This window comes from Pleurodeles waltl, chromosome 8 (assembly GCF_031143425.1).
Source record: "Pleurodeles waltl isolate 20211129_DDA chromosome 8, aPleWal1.hap1.20221129, whole genome shotgun sequence".
In the NCBI taxonomy this organism is placed as follows: domain Eukaryota; kingdom Metazoa; phylum Chordata; class Amphibia; order Caudata; family Salamandridae; genus Pleurodeles; species Pleurodeles waltl.
Genome location: NC_090447.1, coordinates 463,090,498 through 463,102,748, shown reverse-complemented (window position 1 = coordinate 463,102,748; position 12,251 = coordinate 463,090,498). Strand labels below are relative to the sequence as shown.

Below are 12,251 nucleotides of genomic sequence, written 5' to 3'. Positions count from 1 at the left end.
TAGCACCATCTAGATAGAAGAGCTTTAGGACGCTGGTGTTATAAGTTGTTACCTAGAACAGGAGATCCTTAAGAGATGTCTGAAGGTGGTAACGGCAGAGGCTGTCTGGATTTCCAAACAGATTATTCCAGGTGGCTGCTTGGTCAGAGAAGGGCTTTTCACACTCAAATCAATTTAAAACATGGTGCAGTTATGAGTTTAATTGCACTTTCAACATAAACGCAAGAGGGTATATGTTCACATTTCAACAGGTGAACACAAAAGGTGCAGGGATATCAAGACATTTAATGCCAGGCAGGTAGTCCAACAAAATTCTGCCCTTCAACTGAAGTCAGTGATGGGCAGGACGGACAATAGAGCGATGGTCCTCCTTACTCAAAGCATACGGTCAAATGAATTGCTGCATTTTGGGCCAATAGCATAAGTAAAGGGAATCTGAAATTCTGCTCGAAGGAAGCTGGTATAATCTAGACAGAAGAATGCATGCCTGCTCCAACAGTAAAGGCCCTACAACACAGAGAAAGAAGTGGCATTTCTTTAAACAATGTAGGTGGAAAATCAGCTATCGTGAATTAGATAACTCTGCATCAACATACAACCGCAGGTTGGTATTTCTTTCTTTTTTAAAGGTAGATCAATCAAGTTTCAAAATTGACAAACCAAATGGACTGATGCAAATATTTGCCTTTTGGAGCAAATCAAATTACATGTCTTTGGGCCATTGTGCTTCTGGTCGTTGTCTTTCATATCTAGTGAACCTGACTTAGAAAAATAATTTGGGTCTCAGCAAAGTTGCACTGACAGACATCCGGATATACAGTTTGGGTGGTGCTAGTGAATGAAGGGTAGCTCCCAGAGAACTGGAAATAGATGGTATAGACAGATATTAAACAGGACAGGAGATCTGGGAGCGGTATCTCAAGGGAATTAACCATTATCAAGGGAGACAGGTCACAAAGGTAAACTTGTTCTTTTGCGACGCGAGCTACCAGAATCTATTAACGGTGGATGGAGGTAACTTCGGCATGCTACCCCCACAGGTATGGATTTGCAACTTCAGGTTAGCACAGTTACATAGACTTTTTTTCACATTTTATTTTCATTTGAAAAAAACAACCTTCCCGTTGACAATTTAGCCCAACGCTTTAATACTTTGAGACACCCTCTCGCTCCTCCTTTTAACAGGTCGATTTTCAAAGATTGAAGGATCATTGCTTGTAAGAACTACAAGGAAAGAAAGGAGAGTGTATTCCACAGGGACCGAATGGCAGAATGGTGACAAATATACATGTTTTAAAACAAATTACAGGTCGAGTTTGGGGCATCTCTTCTTAATACGTCTAATTTCTTACAAGATTATGTATGTTCTTATACTCTTTAAAGGACAGAAAATAATTGGGATAGACCACATTTTACACTAAACAATCATAGGTAAAGCCCATAGCCAAAATTAAAGACAAATAATATTACCCCCATCTAAATGTGGTAGCCAACGCTTAAAATAAAAATGCTAAATAAAAAACTAAAAATTACAATAAATATAATAGAACAGTACAGGTGCTTCCTAGCAGACAGGTGTACTTAGTACAGGTACAGAACCCTTGCATGAAAATATGGGTCTTGCGGGTGCAAAGAAAAGGTGCAGTTTGCTTTAAATTACTGTAACCAAAGTCATAGTTTCAATCCACAAGGCTAACTAAAAAAGAATAAAGAATGGAAAGAAAAGAAAAGAAAAAAGCCTTGGTAAAGTATGTACTCACCAGCTCAGGAACTAAAGTGCACTTTTTTTTCCTCAGCAGATGCACATGTGATCCAACAAAAGAGGCATTGGCTGAAGTGGGATAACCTATAGCCTATGCTGTAAACAACATGTGAGAGGCAGTTGAAGAGCTCCCAGGCTGAAGAGGCCCCACTCAGAGCCTTTCTATGTTTGAACATTGGAAAGCTTTTTTATTATTATTCTTTTACATGAGGTTAGTGAACCATTTAAATCAGTCTCAAGGCCAGACCTAAAATGCAGCTAAGGAAGCTCATTTAATATGTGAAGAAAAAACCGCACATTTAGTCTGCGTTCAAAAGGTGCTCACACCTACAACATTATAACTGGTAACCTTTTAATGTAGCTCTAATGGAAATGCCATACAGAGAACAACTCGCACTTCCCATGGGTGTCCTAAAATAAGCGCCTTCTCCACAGACTGTCATAAGCATCCAACTGTGAACCCCCTTTATGACACATTTCTACAGCTGAAATAGGGACGCCTCAGTTAGTAATTCTTGGAAGCTGTGAGAATATGTGTACCGAAAGAAATGTAGCACATAATGTCATATCCTGCTGTGGACTTTACACCTTGCCACAAAAAGATCTTCTTCGGGAGTCAGCTGGGCTGTTTACAGAGGACACTGGCTTATTCCTTCAATTGCCTCATCCGGTCATCTTCAGTTCTGCACAAGTGATCAATAAGGGGTATCTCTCTGATTCCCACAAGTTAACTCACATTATTATTGAGCCCATAGTCCGGCTCCAACAAACGGTGTACATAACCCCTCTCCCAATGCCCACTGTCAGTTAAGAGCTCATTCTCATATGCCCCATTGATACCTTAAATCCTCACCCTTACAATAACCTGTCAGGAACCATTTTCAATAAGTAACACGTGAACTATATCTTCCTGTAATTATAGTACAGTTTATAATATCTGACAACTTCACTAATACCACTATATACCTTCTTGCTATGTACAGGGTCCAGCTGTCTCTGGGGTTAGGTTAGTCTTTAACACGTACTATACTCCAAATATGAAATTCAAAGAGTGCCTGGCTCCTGACAGGCTTACTATACTAGGTATGCACTAGGGATGACAGGGGGATGGTATTGTAGTGCACATTCAGAGAAAGCTGAGAGGCCGTGCTGGAGCTCTATCAGGACTTGCTGTTATATGCTTCTGCTTTTGCCACAGATTAGATTTCTATGTGTATCTCTAAGGAACCTCTGGCCAAGGCACAGGGAAACAGCAAGAGAAAAACTCAAAGTCTGACATGAGAGGACATTCAGCAGGTCGACTAAAACGCATATTGGAGAAACAACCAGAAACACACATTTTTGTTGCACTCAGGGGATCACCAACCTAGGTAATGGGAGGGAAAAAAAAAAATATTGTGTTGAACAACGCTTCCTATGAAGCTGACTCAAGCTAGGAGTCCTAAAACCAGACTGCGCGCGGTACCTTGCCATGTCCTTTTTGACTACGTGATTATTCTCTCCGGACTGCATCTGTTTAAAGACTGCGCACCAAAACCTAGTATCTTTGTTGCTGGTAATTTTAAAGTAGCGTTTTTACCTAAAGACTGTCTTCAAATCAGCCAATCGTAAAGGTACTTCCTGGTTGTACTGTGGACGCTACTGATCTGATAAGTGTAGCAGACCAGACCGAAATATGGCTGTGCCCTGACATTTTAAGGTCAATTGGCTTATGGTTTTTAATTTCAGCAGTAAAACAGGCTACTATACCCTTTTTACAGCTGCCCTCCCCGCCTCTGTAGATATATACCTCCTTAATGGGCAGTGCGAGTGCTGTGGCCAATCAAATACGGACCTCAGCCCAACAAGTTCACCATTTCAGGTGGCTCTTGGCACATCTGCAGCCAGGACACCACCAGACGGGAGATCAGGTGCAAAAAAGGGGAAAAACCAAGCCAACAGCCCTCTGCCACTATCAGCCTCACATGTTACAAGAAGGGCATCAACAAACTGGGCTCTAGAGCAGTAGGCAGAAGACAAACTTCTTTCTCCTAGACCGCTTACGCAAAATCACAACATTTACTTTGTGAAACTTACGGAAACTAATGCACGAGCAGACATCAGAATGCACCACTTAAGGGCAGTCTCGTCAGGAAAATAACGCACCACAAATCACCGGTTGGGGCTCCATAGTGACTGGGTTCACAAAGAACAAACAATAGCATTACTTTTGTGTCTACAAAGGCCTAGAGTTCCTCCCACTTTCCCCCAGGTCATTAGTGTTCCCCGCAATAAGACAGAAACGGACATTTCTGGGCTTACCTCTGTAACATCCATGACCTTGATGGCTGCCAGCTGCCCCGTCTTGACATGGCGACCCTATCAAAAAGAGGAGGAAGAGCAACATGACTAAAAAGTTTAAGAAACAGACCACAGCATACTTCTTTAACAGTTCACACGGAGTGTTACATTCAAGTAATTTTCTTTCGCAATTACCATCGTAGTACATTTGACCTATAGGCACCATGAAAAGACCACAAACTAACCATCCAAGAAAAGGCAATTCTGCATATTTAGATCAGACACTTAACTACATAAACTGTTCCGTTGATGACATTATTTTGCCAAAAAATCGGGCTAGCCGAAGTAACACCACACATCCTTTAGCCCTGTGGTGACATCACAAAGAAGGGCCACGTGCAACCTTTGCCCAAGGTGGTATAGTGGGGAGTGAGGTGGCAAGGAATGGGGCAATTCGACTTTGGTACAGCCCGCAGGATTTGGTAATGTACATTTTACAAACATTATAAGGGTACAGGGGAACAGGTTATGCACAATGTTACTGCGTGACACTACAGATCGTATTAATGTGTGTGCACTGCTCCCATCTCCCATGTCTGTCGCTGTAATGCGTTAACAACGTAGTCATACTGCATAGCTATAGGATATTCATGCTCCAGGTGTGTTAAGACACTAGATTAAAATCCAAAAATGAAATGGTCAGAGGCATCAAAGACACCATCTTTGCATACATCATCATCTAAAAATATAAAGGAAAAAAAACGTGCATACGCCCTGGAGCACAAAAATGTCTAAGACAATCCCCAGAGACACAACGTGCCTTAGAGGCAGGCAGTAAATTCAAATCTACACCACTAACTTCTAATGCAATTCATATCATGCCTCAACCAATCTCTCTACGAAAATAAAAGTGCATGGAGATTCGAGTTGTCATCACCACTTAGTACCAAGAACACCGTGTGAAATCGTTTCTTCAAAGTATGCGTTTTGGAAAGGATAAACGTTCACTTTTTCCACAAACGCATGCGTTTTAATCTGCAGTGAATATGTCAGCAAAAAGCACTAACAAAGGAAATCGTGGAAAAATGGGTAATGGCTGAAATTTGTTATCTTGCCTTGCACCAAATTGTGCACTCTGGGTTTGCAACAGAATGGCCTGCTGTTTGCCCAGGTCTTCCACAAACCGTAGGTAAAAATACGCGGTGTTACTTGTCCAGCAAAACAAAGATCATTAATTGCCGGTTTGAGAAGTTTATCCATGAGCAATAAGACAGACGTTTAAAGGACCGGAAGCTACTAATAGGAGCTGCCACAAAGGATGTTATTTGACAGAAAAATGGCTGCCATTAAAGTCACAATGAGCAAACAAATTATTGCAGGCAAGCTAATCGAAAATAAGAGAAAGTGTTTCCAGCCTAAAAAGTGCAAACTCATTCAGACTGTAAATCTAGATTGAACACGGGCATATGCAGTAAATCAAGCCCCATCTTAATACTGTGCCAATTAATGAGGTAGAGCGAAGACAGTTTATATTAAAAAATAAATACAATTTTGAACTGGGGTTTATTTTTGTAGTTTTGGGGATACATAGATAAATGGTCTTGGTTTTGTGGCTCATAGCCACGTTTACTACTCACACTGTAGTGCAGTAAAACGGAGAAAAAAAAACACTAGTCACTGTAATTGATACTTCTGTGAGCAGAAGAACGTATCTTAGTGCTCAAAACAGATTGTTCTGCCCCATCAGCATCTTTAATATGCGCTAAACTATGAATAGAATATGTCCAATTTCTTCTGGTCTGTTGAGAGAGACCAAGAACCCTGTGGTCACGGGGTGTCCTTCCAGGTTTAAGCAGCAAGAGACAGCAGGAAGCCATCGTCAACAAATACTTAATAAATGACTTCAGAGCAGTAGTCTTCAAACTTTGCAATGTCTAGCTCCCCTGCCTAAAACATTTCAGAGTCTCGTCATTCAAGCTGACTTGAGGTGGGGGTAATAGTTTGGGGAGAGGAGGGTGTATAAGGGAACAAAGTATATTAAACTGTATTTCTATCGAGTTTTACTGGTGAACCAGAGGTAAATGAGTGGGTCATTCTTTCTGCCTCCTAACTACAGCTCCTGCTACACTCACAGCTCCTCCAAGATTGCAGCGTTTCCCACCTACCTCCTGAATTTCTGTAGTGCCTGTCCCTCTCCCCCCCCCCCCTCCAACCTTACTCCTAGCACTCTTCCTTCCTCTTTAGTACTGGCTCCTGCCAATACTCAATTAGTCATACAAAATCCTGCAGCAGGCTTCAAGGCTCCTGCAATGATTCTTCTCCCAGGATCATCTTGTGCTCCTTCACTCCGTTCTCAAAGCCAGCTCCCTCTGGCTTGGCTAATGCACTTCTCGATCCCTTTGAAGGCAGAGGATTATTCAGGAGCCAGTATGCATGGGTTGCTATTAAGATCTGGAAAGAGACCACAGAGTCCTGCAGTGCACCATAAAACTAGGCTCCCAGCACACCCTTCTTGCAGTGCCCACTCCCTCAGGGATCTTTTCTCTATCCCTGCCTATGGATCCCTGGAGCATTACTTTTCTTCACTCCTCTCCTCAAAAGATGAGGGGGATTTTACAGCACAGCTATAACTGCCTGTAAAAAGAAGTCTAAAACCTCTCCACGTCACAAAATGATGCCGATAAACCTCAGCCCTCCAGAGTTTGAAAACCTCCACTTTAAAACATTCTCTCCAGCGAGCTACTAAGGTAAGCAAGCCGTACTTTAAAGGGAAGAATCCTATTGTCTGTTCAATGTGTGTTTACATACTAAAACACAGTCTGCCAGCAAGTATAGCCTCAATCACAACCCCTAATATGACTTGCGAGAGGCCATTGAATCACAATTTTCTACCAAAACATTAAAGCAATAAACAGCTCTTGCAGAACAAGAAAAGTCCTAAATTGATTATCTCATGTAACAATTCAGCCTGCACACTGAAGAAAGGTCTTTGTTGTTGTTTTTTTCCATTAAGGTCAATCAAGATAACTTTTCCTTAGTCTGGTGATCGAATAGCTGGAAAACCAAATATATGCACAACCATTTTTCTACACATAAAAACTGCTAAGCGGTGACTTAAACAACCTTGGGATTAGTTGTTTTTATCAACAAAATTATCATAAACCAGATCAGGTCTGCTTAATTCACTTATGACTTGTAGGCATGTAGTACACTAGGACCCAGTAGACACAATGTACTTGACCTGCAGATCTGTTTGACATGCTCTTATTTTCACAGCCCTCGTTCTCCCGCCTCTCTATAAATCTACTTTAGAAAGTAAATAAACATTGCCAAGATATAGTTGACACACACACCATAATGCATAGTGAAATCCAAAGGGCTTCAATGAGTTTTAGAGAGTGCAGATTATCTGGTTATAATTTGGTATGATTTTCTTTACAGAGCAACTGTATAGAATGGCGAATCGTGCTATGTGTGTTACACTTTATGGTACATGCACTCTGGCATTTTGTATGGCCTTGGAGTGCCAATCTGGTTTGGTACATTAAACCCTGGTTTTGCAAGAGTACTGTCTTGTAAGGACACTGATAAGTCAAACAAACCACATCAACCATACAAATAATACTATAATTGTGTGCCTTACCCCTAACATGGGAAGATGAGGCTGGACCAATGACCAGGCGTGTAAAAACGACAAAGGAATGCACAACTCTGCAGCTGTATCTTTGTAGTGACAACAATTGGAACCGGAGCGCCAAAGCAATCTAAAGGAAAGGGCTGGCATAATTTTAAAATGAATTTCTACAGCAGCACCTCTGAAAAAACAGCCTGGTCTGTTCTATTTTGAAGTAAATGGAAAAGATGTTTAGGTTTGGCCGTGACTGCATACTGAAACCCGTGTGCCGTCGTGACTAATTGCCATTGTACAGTGCCCTTCCTGGGAGAGGAAGAGGGGAAAACGGGCCAGTCACGGGGATTAGGGCTTTTGCAATACTAGTTAAATATTTTTTCTCTTATTTTTTTCTAAAGCAATCTGGGATGTATGCTAGGGTTTGAAGCAATATACATCAAGACAAAAAAGCAGGTTAGTAAATGAATGCAAAACAGGAGTTTGCTCCAGTTTTATGTAGAAACAAGTGCATCCTTTCATTACAGCCAACGAAAATGCTAGAAAGAGTTTTAGCGAATATTGTTTTTTTTATTATTTCATATTATTGTTATTATTTGCCATCCTTACCTTAGTAATAGGAATCAAAAGCCGGCTATGCATGCTTGAATTATAAAAGTTCAGTTGTGGGCAGTAGACAGAACTCAGCAGCAGGCGCTTAACACAAACAGCAATCTTGCAGGCCTTCACAAAATTTAAATCGAGAGGTTACAAAACAAAATTACGACCGGCTCCTGTGATTCTAGAGTGGGCTAACAAACCAGGCTAATTCTTTGAAGATGGTCACCCTACACGTAAACGCTAACCGGCATACACAGAAAGGCTTGAAGACCGGGGGGAGGTTATATGAAGCATTCAAACAGTTTTTCTCCAATGATTTCATGTGAAAAGCGGTTATTTGTTTGGTTTATCTCGAGCACTGCTGCAATCTAGTGCTGGCCCAGAGAGGCAACAACAGCCATCAGCCAAACCACAGAGCAAACAGCTGAGGAAGCACATTTGAATTCCGTAGTCTGGTCGTAAAAGGAGCACATAACACTGACAATTGCATGCACAGAACCGAATCGTGAGAATAAAGTTAAGTTAATATAGGGTGTCACCCTGAGAATTTTTTTTAAATAAAGCAGTGCTATCACTAACTTGACAAGTCTCATTCATTATCTTGTAAAGCAATATACAAATATACATTAGTATGCAAGGAAATACCACATAATTCTTTTAGACAGGCCGCGGAGCCAATGAAAATGTATGAGGTGACAAATTCTTTTGTGATAGTTTAGCTGCTCGGGAAGCAGACATTTTCTATTTTGGCAACCGTTCTCCTGGTAGCAAGGGAGTGGAGAGGAATTTTTGAAGCTTACAATGTGAATCTTTTACCAATTCAGCCAAAGGATCAGAGCTGGCTAAAAGAAATGACAACAAGACACTTGCACCTCCTTTTTATTAGGAGTGAACGCAAGCGCTCTACCCTGCTGTAATCTCTGGGCTTTCAACCATGCCTACCGCACGCCCATCAGTTTTGTTGGTTCGTTGGCTTTGCCTTTTAAAAATCGACTTATTTTATCTGTGAAAGGCATGCATACGTCATGCTTTTTCCAGTGTTTAGCCCTCCTCGAGCGTGCCAGTCAACTACCTAAAAAATACGAGGCTCCTTGTTTTCAGCATGGTTTCTGGACCACTTTTTCTTTTTATTTCCTATGCAGCGCGATCTCGCTCCACATTTGCCGATACGTTTGACTGTGAGTGAACTTCTGTTTCATTTTGTATGCTCCTTCACGCTCAGGGGGTTGCACTTTAAATGGGCACACTTATGTAGAACTGTTACTTTTCATTTTATGTGCCAATAAAAGTCCAGTTAGGCCTTTACAACGCTAATAGCTCTAAGTCGAGCAAATGTGAGTCCCATTACATTGCAAATGCTGGTTATATTTTGTTTGCTACAATGGTAATAGGCTAGACTAGGGCAAAGGGTCTTACAGGCTATCCGCAAACAACGTACCAGGTGGTGGAACCTAGGCTTCCAGAGGAGTATGACCGGAAGGGGCTTCATCCTGCGTGACTCAGCCCCAGACTGGGGGACAGCACGACTGCTGGCACCCATGTTGCCCAAATGAGCAGTTTAGTGGGATCGTATCACAAGCCCGCATGTTTGCATTTTGAACATTACCTAGATTTTAAAAAAAGGGGCATAAGACCTAGTCTTCTATGGGGGAATGCTAATTAATGGATAGTGCTCCGTTACCGGACATGCCAGGAGGGAAGCAGGATGAGCAAGTGCTTGACACCTCTTCTTTATGGTAATTAGGCCTTCAGGGGATCAATCATTCCTTGCTGTCTACACTGACCTCCCTGTAATGTCCCTATCTGGCAATACTCTGAAAACATGGGAGTCAAATGCACAGTGCTGTGGCACTATCAACTTTGATTGGTGAACCATCACCTTTTACTACAACCGTGGACTCTTCCCACAAGCCCTTCCCTACCCTCCGACCACATACCCTTCCCACCCAAAGCAGCAGCATTCACAGTTGTTGAAGTGGGAGGAGAAACAGGAATATGAATAAAGATCCATTTGGTTTTGCAGTTCTTGATAAACTGCCAAAAGGTGCGCGAGGTCCTCCTTTTAGACATTTCCAAAAAGCTTTACTGAGGTAAAAAAGCTGCTCCAGCGCTTGCCCTTCTTGGAATCTTTCATTTAGACTGTGAAAATACAAACCAAATGTATTTTGTCTCTCTCACTGGAGCATGCTTTCATGCCTTCCAAGCACGGTTTCTCTGGGAAAACCTTTGTAGAAACCCTAGTAGGGCTCATAAGTAGGGCCAAGATGACGCCATCTTCAAGGTAAGAGGAGCGCAGGGAGTCGGCGGAGACCGCAGCAGCTGCAGTGCGCTTAGCTCACACAATGTCAGCAGACTCCTCGCATCTGATGGATACATAAGGTCTCAGTTGAAAGCAAAGCTTTTCTTTGCCCTTGCCCAAAACCCTTGGGATGGAATCAAAATCGAAGTATCAGCAGGGCAGTTAAAACTAATAGGAAAAACTGGCTCACCTGAAACCCAACCCATACCCGACAGTGCACGACGACAAGCCTCCACGCCGTCAGGGGTGAAGGAAAAGGCACCCCGACATGTGGACAATTTCATGGAGAAAACCGGAGTGACTCATGCCCTTTCAGCAACAAAAGAACTGCTGATCCGTGTTACATTAGGCACAGAAAAGGAGCCACATCACAAAAAGACCCAAAAAAAAAAAAAAATGAACATTGGACAGAAACTTTGTTAATCAGTAATGAACAGAAAATTAAACAGATCTCACAAAATTATTTCAAATTTTAACTTAGCCCACCCTCGGCAACTAAAGAAAAGCGTGTGCCTCACTGAAAATTGTACGTACTTTCTTGCCTTCTGTGGACCGTCTGCCTTGTGATGTAAATTTTGCCTGTAATAATGCGGTTAAGCCTAGAGGACGTTATTAAAAAGGCGACATCGACCAGAGTATGTCAAGCCTCCAGATAACACACAATTTTGAAAAAGGGCACCTGCTGATCCTGAGGCCCACAGATAAAAGGTTGCTTTTCGAAATACGTATCCTTTGCACGTTCTATGATGGCCGCCTGTCACTATCACGTTATACGTTTCTTTGATACTCTATTTCTCAGTAGATGGCGAATCTTCGAAGGTCAGACACAATTAAAGGATTAATAACCATAAGTGATGGAAATTAACCCCACGGAATCCCCGCTCGTCTGACCAGGGTAGTAAGAGGGCAAGCAGCCATAATCCCATATTAGGAGGGCCATACATCAGTAACCTACAGCAAAGCATCCTGGCCAACAACACCTTGTAATTTGCACTAAGAAGCAGTATCAGGAGAAATGAGCCCCAATTCTCAGGGATTATTCTATGCTTTTTTGACTATTTTTGTTTGACTGTCAGGTAGGATGGCTGGAAACATATTAAACATGTCAAGTAAAAAAGAACAATAAACAGCAGTTTACAATAAATCAATTTAAAATAAGCATAGCTTCTGTGTCCATTATTTGACAATATGTCAAGCACAGAAAACGAAATAACTGGTTTATAAACAACTAGAACTATTCTGTTTATGTGAGAAACGATAAAATGTTTGAGATTTTTATTTTCTTAAAGAATCAACACATTTCTAATTGACAACAGCAATCTTTCAAATCAGCCTTGTAAAAGAGTAACTGGAAAACAAAACAAACCAAAATAAAAATATAGAACCACGCAAAAATAACTAAACAAGAAAATCCACGTTGCAGTTTGACACATAACAATCTATTGTTTAGACGCAACTATGTCCTCCTACAGGCAGGGTTGTTTTGAAAGGAGCTGGAGTCTCATGGGAAACATCTGTGCCAGTGTGAGGAGGCTGGAGGAAAGGAAACCCTCGTTCAACAAAAATGCACACTGCGATTCCGAGCTTTAACCTTGCAGACAGAGCCGAAGCTAACCGAGGCCGTTAAGGGTGGAGCTTTGCCCAGGTCGTAGGACAGACAGGATGCAGTGTAAACCTTTAAG

The 12,251-nt window shown here is 41.8% G+C and overlaps 1 protein-coding gene across 11 annotated transcripts in view; it reads right to left on the bottom strand.

Moving 5' to 3' along the window:
• The window catches only part of MAP4K4 (mitogen-activated protein kinase kinase kinase kinase 4), a 513,631-nt gene that overhangs the window by 355,278 nt on the left and 146,102 nt on the right, over nt 1-12,251 (bottom strand). For all 11 annotated transcript variants that reach the window (XM_069204415.1, XM_069204417.1, XM_069204419.1 and 8 more), the window contains exon 3: nt 4,064-4,120. In XM_069204415.1, the coding sequence (XP_069060516.1) occupies nt 4,064-4,120 (57 nt within the window). The remainder of the gene's footprint in view (nt 1-4,063; nt 4,121-12,251) is intronic.